The 26354-nt window shown below is 35.0% G+C and overlaps 1 protein-coding gene across 2 annotated transcripts in view; it reads right to left on the bottom strand.

Moving 5' to 3' along the window:
• Positions 1 to 26354, bottom strand: part of tmeff1a (transmembrane protein with EGF-like and two follistatin-like domains 1a) — a 126027-nt gene that overhangs the window by 28772 nt on the left and 70901 nt on the right. For both annotated transcript variants that reach the window (XM_028472462.1, XM_028472461.1), the window contains exons 2-3: positions 11460 to 11569; positions 1698 to 1827 (exon numbers count right to left, since the gene is read on the bottom strand). In XM_028472462.1, the coding sequence (XP_028328263.1) occupies positions 1698 to 1827; positions 11460 to 11569 (240 nt within the window). The remainder of the gene's footprint in view (positions 1 to 1697; positions 1828 to 11459; positions 11570 to 26354) is intronic.

Consider the following 26354-nt stretch of genomic DNA (forward strand, 5'->3'; position numbering starts at 1 on the left):
AGACATTTTATATCTAAAATTAGTTTTTGTGATTTTCATCCGCAATATGGAAATCCTGAATGTAAAGAAAGGAAATATCCTAATTTTAATCCTGCACCCACCCCCCTCCTGAAAGGCCTCTGAAGGGACCCTGAACTTTTACTTTGGTAAATCACTCAGCTGTGGGAGGATTTTAATGACTCTCATCAGCAGCTCTAATTAAAATTGATTTCAGAATGATTAACCGGCTTGTTCCATGAAATCAATGCAACTGATGAAGTTTCCCAGAGCAGCAAAATGTGTTTGACGTTCAGCCATTTATGAAATATGAGGTGAAACTAAATACCATGAAACACTTCCTATGAAAGGCTGACGGTGACAGTCATTAAAACATTAGTTAGAAAAAAGGCATGTCTGTGTTTTTCTCACAATCATTATGACCTGCAGGATTTTAAAAACACATCATTAGTATTTAGTACAAGTATTAACATTTGTTTTAACATAAAATCATGTTATGCAAATTTCATTATAATGATTATACTGCTGTCAGTTACAGGACAAAGATGCTTACTTTCTCTAACGCAATATTCTTTGTGTTCTAGATGCGAAAATGCATGACAAACAGAGTTGAAATGACTTTGATTGATTCAAATTGATTCGAATTTCCTGAGCAGTTGGAATAATTTTGTTGCTGCAAAATAATTGATTAGTAAAATACATTTATCAGAATTGATATATACATCAATTCTGATAAATTGATATATAATATGCCTGCTTCGTACTTCATTTGTGCTTCCTGCTTTGTTTGCGCTTCGTTTCTGCTTCAAAGTTTTTTTAGTGCTTCGTGCTTTGTTTGAGCTTCATGCTTCGTTTGTGCTTCAGGGTTTGTTTGTGCTTCGTGCTTCGTTTCTGCTTTGTGTTTCATTTCTGCTTCGTGGGTTCGTTTGTGCTTCGTTTGTGCTTCAGGGTTTGTTTGTGCTTCGTGCTTCGTTTGTGTTTTGTGCTTCGTTTCTGCTTCGGAGTTTGTTTGTGCTTCGTGCTTTGTTTCTGCTTTGTGTTTCATTTCTGCTTCGTGGGTTCGTTTGTGTTTCAGGGTTTGTTTGTGCTTCGTGCTTCATTTCTGCTTCGGGGTTCGTTTATGCTGCGTGCTTCGTTTGTACTTTGTGCTTTGTTTGTGCTTTGTGTTTCATTTCTGCTTCGTTTGTACTTCGGTGTTCGTTTGTGCTTCATGCTTTATTTCTGCTTCGTGCTTCGTTTGTACTTCGTGCTTTGTTTGTGCTTTGTGTTTCATTTCTGCTTCGTTTGTACTTCAGTGTTCGTTTGTGCTTCATGCTTTATTTCTGCTTCGTGCTTCGTTTGTGTTTCGTGCGTCGTTTGTGTTTCGGGGTTTGTTTGGGATTTGTGCTTAATTTTTGCTTCGTGCTTCGTTTGTGCTTCATTCTTCGTTTCTGCTTTGTTTGTGCTTTAGGGTTCGAATGTGCTTCATGCTTCGTTTGAGTTTTGTGAAATGTCTTAATGTATTTTAACGTATTGCATATCTCATCAATCTCTCTCTCTCTTTCTTGGAAAGTATCATCGTTACATGAGTAATGGAAGAAAAAAAAAAAGATGAAGACCTGCTGTTGAGTGTGAATAAAATTCCCTTTTTCCCATAAACCTTGTACTTATCAACCAATCAGTTGTTCAGGGCTAATTTGCTAGCATTAGGTTCCACTCACCGGTAGAGCACGGCCCGTCTGACACCCTGGAGATGAGTCTCTGTTGTTTGCAGGACGCCTGTCGTCTGTAGCACTCGTTCTGGTAAGTGTCGCCGTTTGAGCCGCACACTGGGATGTAGTTTTTATGACACTGGGAATCAAACACAATAAAAATGTGAATTAGGTTACATTATGGCTGCTGTACTCAGAAGAGACTCAAACATCGTAAATACTCGTGCAGAATTAGGGTGAGAAAAAAAAGGTAATCACCCATTTATAATGAGGTGGATGAAGTCAAAATAGGTTTAAGAACGTTTGGGAAAAGTAGCCCAAATAAGCTAACCATCAGGCCACCACTGATGTCTCTATAATCACAAAACACCTGTTATTACTGTTGTTTAATCCATTTGAAACATTTTGTCATCCACCTATAAAAGTAAAACATGTTTAACTAAGAAAACTTTAAAAATATACTCGTTCAAAGCTGGTCGGGAGCAGCTGAACAGCTCTAATATTTGATCATTTTTGCTCCTTTTGGTAAGACATGACAGTTTGTTGCTGTATTTCTCCAGCAAAATAAGGTTAACCAAGGACAGCAATGATAATACATTTGTATATAATGGTATAACATATATTAATACTCAATAAACCTAATAAAAGGTATATATTGTGATATATTATGAATTTAAATATCGCCACTCTTTATTTTGTGTAAAAATTCAATAGATGAAATTTGTACAGTAGTATATATCCAATAGTAAAATATTATTGTGTACATGTATTTATATGTATTTATGTGTGTGTATCTATATTTGTGTATGTGTTTGATGTGTATGTATACACTGTATATATATTAGAAAAATATATAATTTTTACACACTATTGTGTAGAATATATATTGAATGTGTGTAAAATAGTGACAATAATAATAATAATAATAATAATAATAATAATAATAATAATAATAATAATAATACACTTTATTTAAAAGTGCTTTTCTACAATCTCAAAAAAACGTTAAAGGTTAAAACAACAACAGCAAATACAGTGATGAATTATTAGGAATATTAGTTCCCTAAATAAATTCATTCATTCATTATTTTACCAAAAAGTACTCAGAGTTCTTCCAATAGACTAAAAACATTGATGTTGGCATAACTTGTGATGCTAATCTATGTGTGTTGGTCTGTATATGAGTGCAAGAAGCCACAAAATAGTCTTAGTCGAAACGAAAGCGACACGGTTCACGATAAAAGTATTAATAATGTGTTTGATGATATACGGTGTGTGGATTAGAATGCTCTGTTGCATTAAGAAACTGCTGCTGTTGCTGGTTGTGTCAAATGTACAATCAATGACTTGTAAATGTTATTCAGCACGACAAGTCTGCTGCCAAGGATACATATCACTGTTCACTCATTCCATATTCTATTAACCCACAGCCATCAATCACGTGGCAGAAACAAACCGCAGTTGTGACCTCCATTACCTCCAGCACACAGAAATCACCACCTGCTCAGGTTCGTATCCGACACAAAACACAAAACAAGTGTAGCAGCTGCTGCTTTGATCACTGACTGGTGTGTGACAAACAGTAAATGTGGAAAACACTGGAAACTCAAACCTAGAGACATAGAGAAGGCCTCATAGATCAATAAATACAAGATCATTTGCTTGAAAAATGATGTAAAATGTAAAAAAAATTGATGCTCGACTCATTTGCATTGTCGGTAAAGTTGTGTGCATTGCATTGTGGGATGAGTAGTCCCATAGAAGTGTTTTAACTTCATTCTTACTGGGATTTCTTGAGTTGCTGTTTCAAAAACTCTGTCAAAGTGACTTCCCAACACATTACTGGAGTTTTCACCAACTGAAAGTTGTGGTAAAACAATGGTGGATGTTTATTTTGGGGCTTACACGGAAAGATCCGATCAAAATTGAATGTCCCGCCGAGAACAGTGATATCACGGGGAATACCGGTGTCACGGTCTGAGTTTACCTTCGTACTGAGATTATAACCCTAACCTAATTCAATAAACAAATACATCAGAATCAGAATTCATTTATTAATTCTGTATTAATTGCTTTCGTCAAGAAAAAAAATCACAAATAAAAGAATAAAATGTTTAACAAAGACAAAAGAAAGAATAAACATTAAATAAGTGTATAATTAAGTAAAAGACTGTTAAAAATAAATAAAACACCTGTCCGTTCACTTTGAAAACAAAAATAAATAATAATCAATTTTTTTTTTTAGCAAAAATTTTTGGTAGTGCGCATGTGCGTTAATGTGCATATATTCACATATACAATCTGAGTTTACCTCCGTACTGAGATTATAACCCTAACCCAATCCAATAAACAAATACAGTAAAACACGTTCACTTTGAAAACAAAAATAACAAACAATAACAAAAATGATTTTTTTTTTTAAGCAAAAATTCATTTTCTGGTAGTGTGCATATACAATCTCAGTACGATGCAAACTCAGTACATGACACCGGTAACAAACTAGAACAAAAATGGTGTCAATAAAATCAATATCCTCCTTATTTGGTGAAAAAACACAAGAAATCACGGCAAAAATGAAGTAAAAACACTTCTGTGGATCCATCTGCAGGACTCCACATCCCACAATGCACCATACAGAATTAAAAAAAATAAATAAAAAATGTGAAACGAAGTATTTATGGTGGGAACACAAACAAACTTGTGAGTGGCATATAAAAGCTTTTTTTTCCAGCAAATTATCTTGGGTTTATTGATCAATGAGGCTTACACTATGTCTATCTGATTGAAAATGATCACCCCTAGCAGATTATAATAAAAGATAAAAATCTTCAAGCAGCTGGTATTCTGGGTAATGAATTTGTTTATTTTTGTTTCATTGATTACGTTAAATTCGGCGCTGGAGTCTACCAAAACCAACCAATCATCCAACTTGCTTCAGTCTCATCCAACATTGTTGGCTGTCAAAACAACAACAACAACAACAACAAAAACTAGTAGTTCATAAAGTATATAGTTTTTTCATTTCAAGAAGTACTGGTATTTGTTCTTTACTACTATACTGTACATATACAGTCATGGACGAAAGCATTGGCACCCCTGAAATTTTTCCAGAAATTACACCATTTATCCCAGAAATAGTTGCAATTACAAATGTTTGTTCCACATTTGTTTATTTCCATTAAGTGAATTGAAAAAAAAAACACAAAAAAATAAAATTAAAAAAAAGCCAAATATTACATAATTTTACACGAAATTTAAAAAATGAACTCGACAAAATTGTTGGTACTCTTATAAAGCTGTGAATAAATAATTTTATTTAAATTTTGACATTTTTCTATATACGTGTATACCAAAAACATTTGTTATTGCAACTATTTCTGGGAGAAATGCTGTAATGTCCACACTTTCATTCAAAAATTACAATTTTTTTTTGCTATACCCATGTTTATTTCCTTTATGTACATTGAAAAAACACAAAAAAGCAGAAGGAAAAAAGCTAACATTTACATAATTTTACACAATTTTTTTTTTTTAAATGGACTGGACAAAACTGTTGGCACTTTTTTAAAACTGTGGATAAATAATTTTATTCAAATTTGGGCTTTTTTTCTTCTGCTTCTTTGTGTTTTTTCCACGCACATAAAGGAAATAAACACGTCTATACCAAAAAAATTGTAATTTTGAATGAAAGCATATTGGCACCCCTGGATTTTTTTCAGAAATTACACAATTTCTCCCAGAAATATAGCAATTTCAAATGTTCTTGGTATACCCATGTTTATTACCTTTATGTGCATTGAAAAAACACAAAAAAGCCAACATTTACATAATTTTAAACACTTTTTTAAAAAAAAAATGGACAGGACAAAATGGTTGACACCTTTATAAAACTGTGGATAAATCATTTTATTTAAATTTGGGCTTTTTTTCTTCTGATTTTTTGTGTTTTTTCAATGCACATAAAGTAAATAAACAAAGAGAAGAAATGCTGTAATTTCAGGGGTGTCTCTAACTTTCCATCCCTGGTGATCAGTGCTGATCCACATGCAGTGAACTGTTTCTCTACAACTAAAGTAAATGATGACTTTCCTTCTTTTTTCTCCTTCATCAGCAGCTCGGTGTTGACTTCTTGTCATGTGACCATTTTTCACACTTCCTGCTCATTATCAGTGCGTGACATGTTTGAGTTACTTTGTTGACTGCGGCTCTTTTTGTGTTTACCAAAGCAAATGTTTTTAATGACCTGGACACGGAGCGATCCCAGCCGGTCCAATGAGAACAGGTGGTTATTTAGCAGACGATCCATGGGATTGGTTCGTTCAGTGAGTGGCTGTAGAGCAGGTGTGGTGGGAAGTAAAAGCTTCTGTAAAATGGCTAAAATAACTCCACAAAGACTTTTTGTCTCATTAGACAAACTCATTATGGATCTGCCTAAAGCAGGGGTGTCAAACTCATTTTAGTCCAGGGGCCAACTACGGACCAGTTTGAGCTTAAGTGTGCCACAGATTTTAAGTGGGAAATAGAGCAAATTCAACATTAATGCCCCTAATCTTCACTTAAATGTTAAATTTTGGAAAATTGGGGACATTTCGTGGAATAATATGAAAAACATTTGCTAGATTTTCAAAAAAAATGTAAAGTTCTTTCAACTATTTGAGATTTAAAATGACTGGAAAACTCTGCAAATATGGTGGGTTTTAATTAAATGTTTGTCTTTGTAGAGGCTGAGATATCTACAACTGAATTAGTTGGTAGTTTACAAAGTGCTTCATGTTTTTTCTGTCATTTTTACTTTATTTGATGCTCTAAAGCAGTTATTCTCAACCATAGGGCCGTGGCCCATTCTTGGGCCCTTGGTGCCAACTACTGGTCCGCGAAAAACAGAAGAAAACTGGTGCAAACTTTTGGCTGAAGTGTGGGATAACCCCAGCCAAGGAAGCACTGAAGCCTTCAAAATGAAATTGTCAAATTAATCAGCAGGTTATAAGTTAATATTTTCAATTGCACTTTATTTAAATTCTATTTACAGTTTATATTTTTTATTTGATACTTATTATTTTGAATGTATTGATTTTATTACCAAATAATTTGATTTATGAGAATTTTTCTTCAGTTTTTTGAGTATCTAAATCAAAATATTTTTGAAATTTCTGATTTTTTTTGTTAATGACTGACGTGATCCTTTGTTATTGTTCTTGTAGCAACTCGATTTGTTCTAAGTGCTCACCTGTTCAGTGTTGTTGTTTGTGCAAGTTTACATACGCAATAAAAATAAATGTCTTTGAGATGATCACAGTGTATCATATCATTTATTTTACAAGCTTTTGTGGCTTGTTAAACTGTAAGTGGACTTGATGTAGTTATTGAATACATATCGAACCAAGACTCAGATCAATTGAAATGAAAGTGTTAATATTTAAATGGGCCCTGGGCCACTTTGTATTCAGAAAATTTGGATCCCGAGGTCAAAAAGGTTGAGAACCCCTGCTCTAAAGGGCCGAATTTGGCCCCTGGGCCTGAAGTTTGACACATGTGGCCTCCGTGATGAAATAAAACAAGGTAGTAACATGAACACGTTTAAAAAGTTTTTAAATCATATATCGTTAGTAAATATAAGAAAGAAGAGCAACAATTTTACCTTGGACAGCAATAATATATAATATGTTTATAATGATATAAAATATATTAATTCTTACTCAATAAACATCATAAAATGTATATAGTAGGATATAGTATATTATGAATTGAAAACTATATTTAAAATTGAATTGAAATGATTGAAATTTGTGTGATAAATATTAAATAGTATAATATGAATATTATGTACATGCATGTGTATGTAGTGTATGTATATGTGTATATATGTGTGTGTGCATGTGCGTATATGTATATGTACATAAGTTTGATGTGTTGAACTTTGTGTCAAACTCATGGCCCGAGGGCCAAAGTCGACCCTTCGAAGCATTCTATTCGGCCTGCAGGAGAAAACATGAATCATTGTGTAAATGAAAACCAACAACATTTGCCGGTGTTCACAGTTTTCCCGGTGCTTATATCGCATGATTGCAGTCATTTTTAATGTTAAACAATTGAAAAAAACTCAATATTCATACAAAATCCTTCAATTGTCCTCATATTATGACATATTTCCTTTAATTAAGTAGAAATTGGTCACAAAATCTAGGAAATTTAAAGTAAAGATCCTGTTGGGGCCGATATCTGTCACTTATTGCTTGGATATGGTTGATTTCTTACATAATTTGTATATACAGAAGTGCAAACTAGGGCACAATAATGTTGAAATTACTCATTTTCCCACATAAAATCAGTGGCCCTCTTGAGATCAAACTGCTCTGTATTTGGCCCTTGAGCTAAAATTAGTTTGAGATCCCTGGTGTAAAATATATATTGAATGTGTATTGTGAAAATATTATTAGTCTCCTATTTTTTTTTTTTTTTGTGATATTATAGAGAACATTGTTTTGTTTTTTGTGATGGGGTAGATATATATATATATATATATATATATATACGCTTTTGCTTCAACCTAGAGTTAGACAATTAAGTGTTGTTTGTTCTGTCCTTTTTTCTTTCTGAAGACTGCCAAAATAAAGTTCAAATTCAAAATTCACACTCCCTCGCTGTCACACGTTCAGAAATATGTGTGTGCATGACACAAACCTGCAAAAGACCATTTTTAAGCTATTTCAAGCACCAGGGAAGACACGTTTTTGAGGGCCACTGTGGCTTTCCAGATGCTTTTCATTTGAATAATGCTTAAAGTGGAGTGAGCGCAATCATTGTCTCTGAGTACATTTTAAAAAGGGGATAAATACCACCTGAGTGCAACACTTTTTTTTTTTTTTTTATCAAAGCAGGTTTTCAAAAATAAGATTTGCATTTGGAAAATGCGTCTTGTAGCCAATCAGATTTCATCTCTAAATCATGAATCTAACAAATCACTCGCTAACCTGTGGATTATGTGCTTTAAAGGTAAAGTAGAAAGCTGTTGATAAATGATTAAAAGGTGACTATAGGGCTGCAAGGTCATTCCAGCAAGATTCTTTTTGTCTTCTTCATGAATAGCATTAATGTTTCAAAAGAAACATCAAAGCGATCAGCAGACACCTCTGACAAAGACCGGCAGTTGTTTGTCAAAACATGTCAGATCAAAGTGGATTTCCTAAGGAACAGTTGTCTGAATAAATTAAACCATAACATACAATTCAAAAAGAAGACTAAAAAAAATCTACCTGGAATTACTACGCGGAAGTCAAAGAAACTTCAAAGGAAACATCAAAGCGATCATCAGACGCCTCTGACAAAAACTAGCAGTTGTTAGTCAAAACATGTCAGATCAAAGTGGATTTCCTAAGGAACAGCTGTCTGAATAAATCAAACCTTAACATACAATTCAAAAAGAAGACTAAAAAAAATCTTGCTGGAATTACTACGCGGAAGTCAAAGAAACTTCAAAGGAAACATCAAAGCGATCAGCAGACGCCTCTGACAAAAACTAGCAGTTGTTAGTCAAAACATGTCAGATCAAAGTGGATTTCCTAAGGAACAGTTGTCTGAATAAATTAAACCTTAACATACAATTCAAAAAGAAGACTAAAAAAAATCTTGCTGGAATTACTACGCGGAAGTCAAAGAAACTTCAAAGGAAACATCAAAGCGATCAGCAGACGCTTCTGACAAAAACTAGCAGTTGTTAGTCAAAACTATGTCAGATCAAAGTGGATTTCCTAAGGAACAGTTGTCTGAATAAATTAAACCTTAACATACAACAAAAAAGACCAGATCAGCAGACGCCTCTGACGTAGACTGGCAGTTGACAGTCGAAACATGTCAGGAGATCAAAGTGGATTTTGGGAACAGTTGTCTGAATAAATTATACTTTAAGAATATTCTAAAAGAAGACAAAAATAATTTGAATTATTTTTGTTATATTTTTACATTTATTCTAAAAAGAAATAAAAGGACTTTTAAAAAAAACAAACAAAAAATATATATTCAATCTTTAGATCCTGGGATTTTTATTAATATCCTATGTATACATTATTTTTATTATTATTGGGTTTTTTTTTAATTATATTTACATACAATCAGCAAACACAACATATCCATTATTAACCCAGGTAGAAACAGTCATTATTAGATAAAAATCTTTTTTTTTTTTTTTACTAAACATACAAGGCCAACCATCACATTCAGACTGATCTAACCCCAACATGTTGTACATAAAGCTCAGGTTGGTCTCCAGAGATCCAACTGTGACGTGTTGTTGATCATAAATAAATCCCAAAGTGTCCCACTCTCAGCTGAAAGGCTGACGTGAGATGTGAGTGTTACCTTGTGTGTCGACACCATCATCACCACTGGTTTGTTTTCCATCATGGTGTTCAGACTGAAATACTTCTAACGTGGAAATAATGAGTGGAACATCTTTTCTTTACCTTTTTCCCAATCATTCCATTCATTTCAGTTGAGTTTTTGCTTATAAAGACTTCCTTCCTTAGCAGGAACAACACTGGCACATTTCTTTGTAAATTATTGATCAGTACTCGGCAATTTTGCTTTCACAAGTCCAGCAACACGGTGGGTGTTGCAGGACTTACACAGATAATTGATGTGTGTAACACGTACACAGTGAGTGAAATGTACAACATTGCACAGCAAATATTGTTACTTTGATTTATGATAGACGAAGATTTTTTCTGAATACAAGATCATTTGCTTGAAATAAAGCATGAAATTGCCTCTGGAAAATTATCTAAAAATATAACTATCAAAACGAGAGCAAAATATAAATATGTTTGATACAACTTGTTAACATGTTTTTTTTTTGTCTTTTTATTTAGTCATAGTCTAGTTATTGTCACTTAAAAAAAAAAAAAAATTGTCACCAAAATTCCACTGGTTGTGCATCTGACGAATGTGTTGTAACTTTATGACAGAAAATCAATAAAAAATTTACATTGCAGAGAACGACTTCTAACACAAGAAAAACAGTTTTATATCCCAAAAAGAATAATCTTTATAATACAAATTAAAACAGAGATCAGATTGTTTTCTTACATTCCCACATAGGCCAATGAAAATAGTAAAAAAAAAAACAGAAAAGTATTTTTGGGAGATTTCAAGAGACTGTCACCCAATAACTAATGCATATATCTGACTAATAATTGGTGATGTGAACAGTCTATGTACATAGCTCAAAGATGATCAAATTACAGTTAGCTGAGGCGTATGCAAAGTTGTTTGAAACATGTTTGAGCCAGAAACCCCAAAACACTTTTTTGAATTTGAGGGGCTGGCATGTCCACTAGATAGGATGCATAGCAGATCTTTTTGTATATTCTAAGAGAGTATGTAGAGCTGTATTAGTATACCAAAATTCAGCTTCCTATGTGTAGTTCCTAAATAAGGACAAATTGACACATACCCCCCTCACTAAATTGGCCATATCTCAAAAAGCAATAATCAGATCAAAAATAAAATTGTACAGTGTGTCTTTTCAAGGATCACAGAACAATTGGTAAATTATTTAGAATTTTTTGAGAGTGCATTGGATGCTCTGAAAACTTGTTGAAATGAAACATGGAATGACCCATAGAAAAAAAACCCTACATATCAAAGGATTTCATTTTCTTAAGCCAGGATTTAAAAAAAAACACACACACACACAATAGGCAAACAATTCCTATAATAAACATAGAACCAGAAAAGAACATGTTTGTGTTTTTTAAAACAAAACATCTTATCTACCTGGAACTGGCAAACACATTTGAGCTGAGCTCCGTCGTCTCTGCATACGCCTCCGTATCGACAGGTGGAGTCATCGCACACCCTCAGGTCACTCTTTTTCTCTGACAGATCTACAGCAGGGAGACAAACAAAGGCAGAGGGTTAAACACTCCACGCTTTGGATCAATAAAGTGTATATCAGACCTACAGGGCGCTCAGGAGTAAAACGTGTCATCTCTGCTCAGATGTTACAGTCCCCTCAGAACACAAGCCAGGAAGTTGGAGTTTATGAACAATAAAAAAACAGATGGAAATGGATAGATACCCTTGCAGAAAGGATTGTTTATCGAATGAAGCAATAAGTCTTTGTGTCACAGCCTGCACCTGCACTACAGGTGAGCGTTTACACCTGGGAAATAACAGCACTCACACAGAGCTGAGTACATACACACTCCTCAGTTAAAGGACTGCTGTACAACTTCGTCAATACAGAACAAAGTCCCGAGTGAAGGATCTCAATTGATTCGGGATTCATGCTTTACCTCAGGAGGGAAGTTGGTTTTATTACAGAAGCAAGAAAACAGGTTCAAAATGTCTAACTATGTCTAAAAACAGCATGAAACCCAACCAGAAGCGTGCTCGATGCACTGCAATTAGCACGTACGCAAAGAATTGCAATTGCAACGCTGCTGAATAATTTTCATTTAACATCCACTCAATAAATAAAATGCTTCAAACTAAGTTAAACTGACTGAGTGTAGAATGGGAAAGTAATGATATACTGTAAAACATGTACAGTAGCTGGCGATGGATGCACCTATTCAAGTTGGTTGCAACACGCCAATAACCAAGGAAGAAGTGATCGTTTAGTGATGCCTAAGGGGTAGGGATGTAACGATTAATCGTAAGGCAGTTAAAAATCGATTCATAGGTATCACGGTTGATATCGATTTTCTGAAAATTGAATCGCAGTATTTTTTTTAAACAGCAGATATATTTATCCTCTTGTTTAAATGCTGAGGCAGCGGGCGGAATATGGTACTACTTTCTTTCTGGCCGCCTTCTACTCTTAAACATGTTCATAAATTATTCCTCATCCCTTTAGCACCGAAAGAATATCTGTAATATTACGTGAATATCTGTAAAAGTCGCATTTTTCTTTTAGCTCTGTCTGCTAGCATAGCATCTCTTCTTCACTGTTAGAATATCTGCATGCCAACCGACTACTGGGTTATCAGCGCCCTCTGCTGGTCCAAACAAATATCTGACGTAAATATTTAAAGTCACAAACCTGTACATTTTTATAAGTCCAATCGTTAAGGCACAAAATACATTTTCAGTTGCACTTTTAAAAAGAAAAAGAACTATTATGTAGTTTTGCATTGTTTACTATGGAACCAGAATTTTAATTAATAGGCTTCTTCTTCATCTGTATTATTCCTTTTTTTTAAAATTTCATTCAATATTTATTTTTCGTTAAATTGCATTGTTTTGAATAGTTTATCAAGGGATGCTTTTGACAATGAAAAATAAAAGAAAATAGCACAGTATTTTCTAGTTCCAGAAAGACAATTCTGGGTTAAATTTGCTGATGCAAAATGCCACACAGGCACATATATTAACACTTTTGGCTTTTTCTCCTATAAGGGTGAGTGAGTTCTATGTTAGCCGACAGGGGCAAACGTGCAGCAAGCAGCAAACACAGGAATGCTGCAAAACCAAAAACACACAAAAACACGTGCAAAAACCAAAACGCTGCAACAGAAAAATGTTGCAATCGCAGAAACAAAGCACAAGCGAAACACACAAAAACAAATGCAACGGGAAAATGATGCAAACGCCAAAAACAAACAAACCCAAAAACAACTGCAAGAGAGAAATGCTGCAAGTTCACGGAACATAACAGAAGTGCTCCAGGCCACTAGGGGCAGCCTGATTTGAGAGCTGGACCAAAAGGCCCAGACCCTCTTGAAAGACAAGAAGAAAGAAAACAAAGAAGAAAGGTTGCAAAGTTTAGGAACGGGGAGTCAAAAGGTACGATTTGCTTTAAAAAAAAAAAAAAACAATATTGTAATTTTCAACATCACAAAAATAGAAATCTCGATATATCTTGAATCTCGATATATTGCACAGGCCTAGTCACAAACCACCACTGTTGGCCCCGCCCCTTCTATAGAAACTAGCACCTATGGATTTTATAATATCCACTGGGCGTCTTAACCGCTCCAGGAGCAGAAATTGAATAATAAAAAATTAAATAAACGTCCATCATTTGGAAGAAGCAAAGACCCAATAGGAAACTCTTTGAGCAGAATTGAAATAGACTGTAGCAGCAGTAACAATCATAACTACTTCTGAAACTGACACTTGAGTTCACATCGCTCTCAGCAATATTACAGGCTTACAAATGGGCTCCCAGCCTTTCTGAATTAAAAATGTCCTTCCTGATTTAAAATTTTCTTTGATTTTCTCTCATGGAGAAGAAAAAAAAAGAATCTTGGTTTAGACTGAAGCTAAAGTGGCCTGAGTAGAGATGCTATGACTGTCTAAGCATCACAAATTCACTTAATTTCAGGTCAGATTCACTAGTAGTCCTAAACTTTATATTTTCTAAAGCCTTATTAGTCCAAGAACTTACTGAACTTTTACATAATTAATGCACCTTGTATTGCATTAAGCATAGAATTTAAAGCTTAATGCTCAAACATAAACTCAGGCAGAAGTATAATGTGGAAAAATCTAAATGTCACGGGTTAAACTAAATATTTAACTAATATGCAAATTCACTAGAAGTACCAATATAAACGCTCATTCCGGTGAATGAGCTAAATATTTAGTTTCACCCGTAACATTTAAGATTTAGATTTAATATTTAGATTTAACATTTAGATTTACATTTAACATTGACATATTTTTTCGAGAAAAAAAAAAAAATAGAAATATGATCCTTTTAAACGTGGTTTCTTGCTAAATGTTGCAAAAAGTTGCTGTTTATTTTAGCATGCGCAACTTCAATCGGCGCCCCATATGGAACAAGCTGCAGAGATGTCAATAATTGAGACATAGACTCAGTGGGTGGCAACCAAAGGCAGTCGTGTCTTGTGTGAAAACAACAGGCATCCACGAGTGTAAAATATGCTGCAAACGTTGAGTCTCCTTGAGATGAAAGAGGCAGATCCCGTGAGTCGGCCTGAGCAGCGCAGACCACAGGTGAGTGGCCTGTGAAGAGCGACGTAATGGTGTATAATTACTGTTTAGCAACTACAAACTGCAGCAAGAAGCAGGCACTAAAAGCTAAAGACAGGTAGTCAGCTGTAAACGTGAACACAATGGTAGAGCAGTGACGAAAGAGGTTTGATGCAATTATTTTGTAATTAAACACATCTCAGATCAGGAACAGTGTGACTGCAAACTAAGTTAACATTTGTCTGTCAGGTTAAGGAAAAAAAGAACACATCATACACATCGCTCTGATTTCACTGGTTCAGATCTGAGGCATCAAGGTTAAACTAGGACACTTTGAAACAACAGTGGCTAAGATTGTTCAAAATATCACTGTTTAAATGTCCAAGAACATGGACAGAAAATCAGTTAGTTTCACACAAAAAGGGAAATCACATTTGTACAGAGCGCCCAACGCAACTTATCAAACTAGATAATAAGAAAATAATAAATATATAATTTTAAAAGAAAGTGTCTATTTGTACAGTTGGTGTACGGACAACCCCCCGTGCTAATGGTACGTTTACCAAAGTACACGCACTATGTAAATCAAAAAGATTATGTAAAACAGTGGAAAAAAATCTGTACTTTTAAGGCTTTTCTGCTTTCTTTGCACAACCCAAATTTTCCTCTTTGCACGCTGTACAGTCAGCTATATCATGTTCATCTTTAAAGAGTCCTGAGTGGACGAGTGAACGTGTAAAATCAACGCAATAATGTCCTCACTTCTCTCGTTATCTCTGAACTATAGTTGATAAAGTACAGACTGAAGCATTAAAGTGCAGAGCTGAACCGTCTGCTCAGGCCTTGTGTTGGTCTGCAGGAGCTTCATGGCTGATTACGTTCAAACAGCATCCACATCCATCACAGGGCCTGCAGACAGTGTGTGTGTGTGTGTGTGTGTGTGTGTGTCTGGAAAAAAACAAAACGAGTGTGTGCTGTTTCCTGTTTGCCACCTCTCACAGGTTTAATACCCTGACAAATTGGGATTATGTTAAAGGACAACCATGAGTGTGTGCGTGGATGCTTTAGTGACGGTGCGTGTGCTATGGGATCAAACTAGGGTCATGAATATTTTGTGTGTGCAAAAACAAAAATCTGTGTGCGTAAAAAAAAAAAAGTCCTTGCGTGTGAAAAGATTATTTGTATTTGTAAAAGACATTTTGTGACTGCAAAACTGCTTTTGTGTGCGTGTGAGAACTTTATCTCTCACAAGCACAAAAACAAATACACAGACCAATTGTCACCATGTTTTGACTGCGTTTGGGGCCAGCCAATCAGCATTCAGCTTACAACACACCATCAGAAGGCTTCTAGCTGGAAACGCCCACTTCCTCTTTCATTGCGCGATAAAAGATGGCGGATAATCCCGAGTGAACAGGTGAGATAATAAAATCTCTAAACAAGTTAAGTGGAATTGTTAATTACAGGAGACAGTTTAAGCAGCTGCATGCTGATTGGTCGATGGTCTTCGTCGGCAGATAAAACACAATTGGTCTGTATTTGGTTTTGTACTTGTAAGAGATAAAGTTCTCACACGCACACAAAATCCATTTTGCGGACACAAAATTTATTTTACAAATACAAATGTTTTTTTTTTTTTTTTTCATGCACAGATTATTTATACGCACACAGACTTTTTTGGAGCACACAAATTCTTTATGACCGTAATCTGATCCCATAGTGTGCGTCCACATGTATCTTAAAAATGCCTGCTGCTCTTATGTTTCTGTGTGTATGCATTTGACCAAGAAGGGAGGGGGGGTGGGGGGCGGGCGGATGTGTCTGAGCACATGGCCCCTCATGCATTTTAACAACAAAAAAACAAGGTTTAAAAAATGCACATAATTCCTTTCTTTGAGCGGAGCTGACGGAGCGTAGCAGCAGCCACCACCCCGAGGTGCTTCCACCACCCAAATCCCTGAGCTCAGCCCTGGTCGTCATGGCCACCCAGTTACTGCTGCTGCTGATGCTGCTCACTTCTACTTGTTATCTAACCTTCCCACACCATATTCCATGCTCATCCCACCTCCCCCCCCCCCCCCCCCACACACACACACACACACACACCAAACACCTCCTCACTTTTACTGCAGCCTTGACTTTTAAAACAGGATTAATGCATCTACTGTCAGCTGATCTCAGGCCTTCATTTCCCTGCTCATACTTTCAGCAACAAACATGATGAGAGTGAGGAGAGAAACATTATAATATTATGTTACACACTCGTATTTAAACTGTTTTATTGTCCAATAGCCAATGATGTGTCTTATTTCTCCAGACTCCATTCAGCAGGCATGATCCCTCACATTTATATTTTACAAAATGTTTAACATATTAACTGTAACCACACTGACACCACCCCCACCCCGCCCACACATTTGTTGTTTTTCTTTCCGCTGTTGTTGTTGTTTTTGCGAATTTGTGCATGTCCTACATTTTGCACTATTATCATATGTTAGTATTTATTTTTGTTCTTCTTATGCTGTGTTGATGCAAATGTTAATTCCCCCTCTGAGGATGAACAAAGGTGTATTTCTTTTCTTTTCTATTCTATTCTATTCTCGTCGTTATCCACTACTGACGTCAACGTGCACCAAAGCGTCAATGGCAGATTAATATCATGGCTTTCTACGGAAACACCAGAATTCGGCCCAAATGTAATGTGTCGCAGAATGACGTCAAATCACTGAAAAAACTCAATAAACAAACCAGAACAAAAAGGACGTGAAGAGAATCACTGTCATCCTTGTCTTACAAGGAAACATAAGAAATAACAGTAAGAATGAAGTAAAAACCCTTCATAATTATCAGAAATGTAACTTTGAATATTGGTGGGCGTGTCCCCTAGGAGGGGGCGTGGTGGAGGGGGTTGGGTGTGTATATTGAGCATGAAAAATGGTAAAAACAGTTCATTCTATGCACTCAAAGAACTTTTATTATTGCCGTTTTAAAATATGATTGCACATTTTCTTATTTGTATGAGTTTTTAAGAAGAAGAAGAATCACAATTTTGACCTTTTTTAATCAAGGTAAAGAAGGTTTTATTTCACTTATTTTGTTGAAATTTTGTTGCTATGGCAGCTCCCTGAAATGTTTGACCATTTTGTTAACAAAGCCATTGTTTGTGAAAGAGTCAAAAACAATGTTTCAACCATTGACGTTTGTGAGTAAATTCTCTATTTTTTTTGGAGAAGAAATATCTTCGACTTATTGATCTGACTATGAGGCCGACATCGTGTCTTTATCCGTTATATAAAATGTTAGGGATCGTCGCCAGTAGATTTAAGTCATCATTCTAATCCACCAAACTAAGAGAATTTCCCTTTGGTGAGAAATATTAGAAAAAAATATTCATAGCGCAATCCACAAACTCAGCTTTGATGTTAAGATGTTTCTGTTTAAACAGGGATGTCAAACTTTTTTTTTTTTTAATTCAGGTTAACATCGTACCTTAGTTTTCGATATCAGTTCATTTCACTTCAAAAAATCTTGATTCTTGATTTTTTTTGTGTGGAATTGTTTGTGAGAAATTGCAAGATTTGTGGAAAAATGGAGAGTTCTTTCCACAATTTGCAATAAAAAAAAATCCTGCGTTCATAAGATATAAACAAAGGAAAAATGCTAAAAATATTGTAGATTTTCATTAAATTGGTGAATTTGAGATATCTATAACTGGATTATTTGGTAATTCATGTTTTCTCTGTCATTTTTACCTTCTTCTGCGGGCTGAATTTGATGCTCTAAAGCAGCGTTTCCCAACCAGGGGTACGCGTACCCCTAGGGGTACATGAGCACATTGCAGGGGGTACGTGGAAAAATTAAGAATTTATTTCCAAGATAATAAAAAAAAATATTCTCAGTCATTTCACAAGTCCGTCAATAAAATGGTACGTGTTTTTAAAGTTTAAATGTCTGTTTAAAGGGGACATATACAAAAAAGCTCCTTTTGTGGAAAATGTCATAAAAGTTATATACAACACAGGCAGGTTTATTATTTGTTTTGTATTTATATAATTATTATATTTATTTATTCTTGTTTTTTCTAATTTCAACTTTATTGTTTTTCTTTAATAACAATATAATCATAATATATTAGTAGTAATAATACAGTATTAATAATACAAACTTTACTAAAATATTATTTCTTATATTTATCATTCTCATTGCCTTGAAGGCAACATCATTTTATGTTTAATTTGAGTTAAATAAGAAGATAATGCCTGAATATTAATTAATATAATAAATAAAATGACTTGCGTTGAATATTTAGTTGTGTTATGTTCTACTTTTGGAGAATCATGAACACGTATGAGTGAGGGGGGGGGTACTCATGGTATGACAAAAAGGCTCAAGGGGTACACAAGACAACAAAGGTTGGGAACCACTGATCTAAAGGGCCGCATTTGGCCCCCGGGCCACGAGTTTGACACAGGTGGTTTAAAAAGATAAATAATCAGGCTTTTTACTCGTATACGAATTCTTGCCAAAAAACATTATCACAAGAGAAAAACCGCACACACTACGGTGTTAAATCCATTAGTTTACGAAGAGGACAGAAGATTTCCAAAATGATAAATACACAAGAGTGGAGGAATGACCGTGAAGTAACCAATCAGAGTCAGAGATGCATGATGGGACATTCCCGCACCCTGATTTACAAGTTCTGTTTGATGTGAGGAGTTGTCATGGAGCGACTGAGTTACAAAGACATCAGCTTTGTGAATTCTAATGATCTGACTTCCAGCTGTGGGACATGCTCACACACGCATTCAACATCACTGTTGCTTTTTGGAAGCCATGAGGATGCATTTATATTCTGTTTATTGTCTCTTTTTCTTTTTTTAGAAAGAGTGCAAGTAAATATTTAAAATGTAGTCAAAAATTTGACAGCGTATTTTCTTTCTGTGTCAGTAAGAGCCGACTGCTTTAATCCAGAATAAAGCCTTAACTTCAGAAATCAAACATCAATTGATTCCAAATGTTCTGCTTTGTAAATAATATTCAGCAACTCACTTAAAGCATTGCATCAGCGAACATTACAATTAAATACACTTTTACTCAAATATGTTGGTTTTCAGCTACATTGACATAGATCAGGGGTGTCAAACACATTTCAGTTTAAAGTTTGCACTAGTACGTATACATAAAATAAAAAAAAATACGCAAGAAACTGACTAAATACAAGCAATAAATGACAGATATCAGTCCAAACAAGGTTTTCACTTTAAATTTCAAAGATTTGTGTCCAATTTCTATTTAATTAAGATAAACGTTATGTAATAATTTGAAGAAAATTAAAAGATTCTGAAAAAAATTTTGAGGTTTTTTTTTTTTTTTTTTTTTTCAACAGTTTGACATTAAAAATGACACTGTAGGACATATCCACCATTCAAGCAAAAAGTGACAGATATCAGTCATTGCAGGATCTTCATTCAAATTTCCTTTATTTTGTGAGCAATTTTCTATTTAATTTATTTCAACAATTTGAGACAAAAAAGGAGTGTGAGCCCTGCAAATAATGTGGAATTTCATTGAATGTGTGTATTTGGAAGGGCTGAGATGTCTACAAGTGAATTATTGGGTAATTTACCCAGCGATTGGTGTTTTCTCTGTCATTTTTACTTTCTCCTGGGGGCCAAATTGGATGCTCTAAAGGGCCAGATTTGGCCCCCGGGCCTCGAGTTTGACACATGTGACCTAGATGAAGTCAGAAAATAGAAATATTTCAGAAAATGCATTTGTAAGTCAAAACATTTTCACCCACACATAAAAGGGGATTGAAGCAGTAGAAGTAAAAAATAGTTTTGTAATATGTCAACACTGAGTCAAACTAGCCATTTTTTAATACTATATATGTCACAGCTCCTGCTCCTAGCCCTGCTAATTAGCCTCATCTGTGTCTTCCAGCTGCAACTAATTAGTTCTTTCTTCTCCCTCTGGTGTATTTAAGTGTAAATCTGCTGTTAAAATCATGCCAAAGCCTCACAAACGCACATAAATAGATTTACTCAAGCAAAACAATTCACAAACAAACTTTCCAATGACAAAATATCAGTCACAAACTAATGGTTTTTGTTTTGCAAATAAGAAATGTACCCATCAAACAATACATCGTTTTACATCTACAAAGAAACATGTTTTCAATTGCAAAATATCAGTCACACACTAATGCATTTTGTTTTGCAAATAAGAAATGTACCCATCAACAAATACAGCATATTTTACACCTACTAAAAAACATATTTTCAATTGCAAAATATCAGTCACAAACTAATGGATTTTGTTCTACAAATAAGAAATGTGCCCATCAAACAAATACAGCATGTTTTACACTTACTAAATATGAATTTTCAATTGCAAAATATCAATCACAAACTCATGGATTTTGTTTTGCAAATAAGAAATGTACCCATCAAACAAATACATCATATTTTACACCTACAATGAAACATGTTTCCATCTACAAAAGAAAATATTTTTTTTTTTTTTACATTTTGTGATTTACCTCCCGTTTCAGAAAAATGAAGACCAAACTGTCCAATAATTTTCAATTCAAAGTGTCAAAATAAGATACACTGTAAAAAAAAAATAATAATGGTAAAATGGTAAAAAAAACAAATATGGTAAAAGCGAGAATAAATAGAGACCGTAAAACCAAAAATATTATTTCACTGAATTATATGCGTTCATTAACAAATAATTGAGAGACTGAATATAAATTTGATTTTTACTGTATTTATTTTAGTTTTTTAAATGACAGACATTTACAATAAAAACAAATAAATATGCGTAGTTGTTATTAAAATACTGTAATGTCCAAAAATATCCATGAACCTTAAAAACTACTGTATTATTTTGGTGAGACAACGACTGTGCTCATTCAAATTTACAGTATATACCTGTTTATTGTGAAGCAAACATGAACGTTCACTTTTACAGAGTCAGAATGATAAATATGTGGACAATAGAACAGTAAATACAGTAAGAAACACAACTATCAGCAGTAAAATACAGGAAAACTTGAAATTGGTATAGAAATATTCAACTCACTCACTCAGACATAAAAGCAAAATGACATGTAAGCATTAAAAAAAGCTTATATACCATTTTGCTTAAAATGAAGGGAAATAAAACAGGTAAAATCAATAAATTAGGTGGTGTTATTTGTTTTCAAACATGAGTTTTTACAGTTAAAACACAGGAAATGTATACATATGACTTCTATATGTCTAATTGTTGTAGCTGATTTAAACAGAGCCATCTGCTTAAAACACTGATTAGAGTCCTAAGCTGCCCTCGGTGATGCCCGTGTGAAATGAAGTAGAAAATGCTACGTGGGTTGTTTTAAAGGAAACAATTTTAAAACCATCTTTATTTCATGTGACATGTAATGCATCAGTGCAGTAATGTGATTTAAGAGGATTAGAAAAAAAGAGAGGAAAGCTGAAGAAAGGTTTGGCGTAAGAGCCTGATTGGCTCAGACTGAGCGACACTGTCTGCTTCCATGTTATCAATCACTGCTCCTGTTGTTCCTTGAATACGTTCCAAATCAAACGTGGCCTCCAGCTTTCTCTTTACTCTGTCAACCGTTGCATAAACATGTCAGGAATATCAATCGCTAATCCATATTTGTGATGCTCAGCTTCCATTCCTGTGAAGTCAGTCGTTGTAATGTAACACTAATCATTATCTGGATTTTCTCCGATTGTTTGTCACAGTGTTGGACTGTTAACCTGTATAGTGTGTGTACTACTCTATCTGCTGCATCAGCATCAATAGTAACCAGTAACCAGGTCCAAAAGCATACATTTTGTGTGTTTTTAAATTGATTTTGTAGATTTTCTCGTCAATACGGTGATCTTTTGTCATCTTTTTGTGTGCTTTTCAAGTCATTATGTGTGTTTTTTGTGATATTTGTTCTGTCCTTGTTGTCATTGTGTGTAAATTTTGTGTAATTTCGTGTGTTTTTGAAGTTCTTTGACACATGCTGTTGTTTTTGTTGTTATTTTGTGCATTTAAGTGGCTGTTTAGTGTGTCTTTGTTGTCATTTTCTGTGTTTTATGGATTTTTTTTGGTAAAGTTTTTTGTTTGTTTAAACCGACAAATAATGGACATGACAAATCGTGAATGTGGTCACGTTGGCAAAAAAAAAAGCATGAAATATGGTGAAAAGAGGTTAAAAGTGACAAAACTGGGTCAACATATGCAACATTAGGTGGGAAAAGTGGTGGAATGTGTTTATAAGTGACGAAAATGGCTTGAAAATGAAAAAGAAATGTGCAGAAAAACATTGAAATTTGATGAAGAAGTGACAGAAATTGAAGTAATGTAGCAAAAAATGCTTTAAAAGGAGCAATATGGCAAGAAAAAAGTGATGAAAATAGGTTACAATATGACAAGTTTGGTGATGTTGCAGAAAAATGGTAAAAATAAGCAAAAATTGTTAAAAAAATATATTTGTATTTTCTTGAAGGCATCTGGCGACCCCCTCCCAGAGTCTCACGACCCCAAATGGGATCCTGACCCCAAGGTTGAGATCTATAGAACATGAAGTTATGGTGTAGCATTACTTAATTCTGTCAAGTAAATTTATTTTTATGAATGTCCAGAAGAATCTATGTGAGGCTGAGGATAAAGTGTGAAGTTCCAAACATGAATGTTGAAGATAATATGACCAGCGTTTGACAGTTTTCAAGTCCAACTCGAACTATTTACAGTATAAACACAAAAACTGTTGGAATCTCTTCTAATATGCTTCTATTACCATTGTGTTTGTAGGTAAAACATCCTAATAAATGGTGCTCCGGTTCTGCACAATTGTCCAGAGCTGTTATTGTTATAGTTGCATGGCCTAATGGATTAATGTCCCGTTTTCCTTCTGTTTGAATTAAACAAAGATCCCCCACGGCCTTTTTTTTCCTCCTCCACTTTGCTGCTCTCGCCAACAACAGAACAATGATGTCGCCAACCTGAAATGCTGATCTGTCTTCTGTGTCTATAGATCTAATTTAAAACTGCAGCGTCATCAACTGGGCTTCAAAAGACTGACCTTTATGAGAACAAATCTCTAATTCAACATCAACCAACAGTCAGATGGTTAAGATGAATAAAAAGATAGATTTATGCTTGTGGCTGTAAATAGACAATAACATTACAATGATAGTAAAGTAACACAGGTTTACACAGGTCTTAAGAAGCCTGAGTTTTTGTTGTTGCATGGAAGACTTGGCTTGATTGGTTGGCCTTTAATTCACTGCTATAAAACAACAGTTGTGTAGACTTTGGCCATAATATGAGTAAAAAAAACCACCATATAGTATATGGATGTTTGAGATTAAACAATATATATATATATATATACAAATATACAAATTTACTTGATCACACTCTTAAAAAACTTGATTAGTAGTGCATGTAACACTTTAATTCGCAGAGAGATTCTGTTTAGTAAAAACAAAATAGTGAAATGATGGAAATCAAAAAGTGGTATTCATTGGGCAAAAGGCTGCTTATTTGGATACAAAAGTGGTGCAAAAAAATTTTTAAAAAAGGACAAAAATGTGCTAAAAGTATCAAAAATAACTTGCAAATAGGGAAAAAAAAATGACATTTGTTGGCAAAGGTAGATAAAGTCTGAAAAAAGTGTCAAAACTTTTTGAAAAGGGGCAAAAATGGGACAAAGGAAGTTGCAAAATGGCCAAAGGAAACAGGTAAAAAAGAGGTTAAAAAGAATAATAATTAAAATTAAGACACAAAGAGCCACATGTTGAGCATCACTGACTTAATAATGGGTTCTACATGGTGTTGCTGATAATGTAGTGGGCTGATCTGGACACAAAATGCCAGGGTGGAATTTATGTCCCGGTCCATCCCTGAAATGTCGTGTTTTACGGGCTGAGGCCGTCGAGCCTAATGACTTTTAATTTGAAGCCTGAGGCCATTTCATTTGACGGCATTTGGTTTGACAAGTGAGGCTGTTTCATTGAACGGAAGTTTTGCTGAGTCATGAGTCTGGTTTGGTCTGATACCTGACACGTCACTCTGATACCTGAGGATGTCCTAAAACGGACACCGTAGTCAAGAGTTCAGGTTGGAGGGATTTCAATCGTCAACCTCAGCAGCAACAATAACCAGCTGCTGCAGGAAACAGGTGCTTTCCAATTACACACTTCTCTACCTCCTAATTTGTACAACTTTGTGCATGTGATTCCTTGAAGGCAGAGCAAACATCTGACCTGCCTGGAGCACTGGGGGACGCTTGCCTCGTTTGGCTCCATCAGCCGCCGCCGCAGACTAATCTTCACCCGGGAAGCAGCGGGTGCAGCGTAACGATAACGACTTTGATGTTTTATTCATGTTCAACAGATCCCAGTGACACAAACACTTCTTCCAGGTATTCCGTTCAAGGTCTGACGCTCAGGCAGCAGGAAGTAATTGACCTCCGGGGGATATCCGTCTAGCACGGGTCACTCAGGTCTGTTGCAAAGCTCGGTGCGTTCGCTAACAAGACAATTAGACTTCACACGTACTGTAAACAGGTTTTAAGGTTAGAATAGTAATGCAACAAAAAAGGCGTGACCTGTCCTTGTTTGATATTCATTGCATCCTCACTCATAGCAAAAAGTTACTAAAGTGAAGCTGCAAGTCAGCATATGCTGAGACATAATGCTGCGTTCCAAGCAGCTCATTTATGGGGATGTAACGAAATGTCAATAACTTTTCATTTGTAAAAGTTATGATTGTAACTGTTAGTAACACCTGACTTTTAGGCTTGTCCAGATTCACAAGAAAGAAAAAAAAACCCAAATGAAAACCACAAATAATTATTTTCCGACTGCAACAAATCACATTTTAAAGGTTTCATTTCCAAATGAAATCAAACAAGCTTTGAGCACTCAATATTTAGGTTTGGTATCTAAAGCAGCGGTTCTCTTTTTTGCCCACAACCCCCAAAATAAAGGTGCCAGAGACCAGGGACCCCCACTGCACCTGAAGGCGGTTGAACACAGACATGAACATTGAAGAACAGTCATGTGGATTTTTGGGGTCCGTCCATAAAGTCAGGAAAATGATGGTCCATTGTTCTATGAATCTGTGATAACCACATTTATTTATTTATCTGAATAATATCCACTGTTATACAGGAGGTTTATAATTATTTGCACCACAGGAAAAATCGTCTTAAAGATATAAATCCCTGTTTTAATTAAAAATAAAATGGGTTGAAATTGACCTAAAATGGTGGTGAAATGGGATTTTAAAAAACACAGAAATTGGTTAAAAGTTGAAAATTAGGGTGGCCAAAGACAGAAAAAGTGGTAAAATTGGTTGAAAGTGTCAATATTAACTTAAAAGTGACAGAAAAAAGTAGGAACAAATAATTGGCAAGGCAAATCGTGAATGTGGCTACATCGGCAAATAAAGCATGAAATATGGTGAAAAGCGGTTAAAAGTGACAATAAAGTGTCAACATATGCGACACCATGAGGGAAAAGTGGTGGAAAGAGTTGATAAGTGTAGACAATGTCTTGAAATTGAAAAAAAATGCGCAGAAAACACCGGCAGCAGGAAGTAGTTGACCTCCGGAGGATATCCGTCTAGCGCGGGTCACTCAGGTCTGTTACAAAGCTCGGTGCGTTCGCTACCAAAACAGTTATAGACTTCACACGGACTTTAAACAGGTTTTAAGGT

The sequence above is a fragment of the Gouania willdenowi genome, chromosome 17 (genome assembly GCF_900634775.1).
Source record: "Gouania willdenowi chromosome 17, fGouWil2.1, whole genome shotgun sequence".
In the NCBI taxonomy this organism is placed as follows: Eukaryota; Metazoa; Chordata; class Actinopteri; order Blenniiformes; family Gobiesocidae; genus Gouania; species Gouania willdenowi.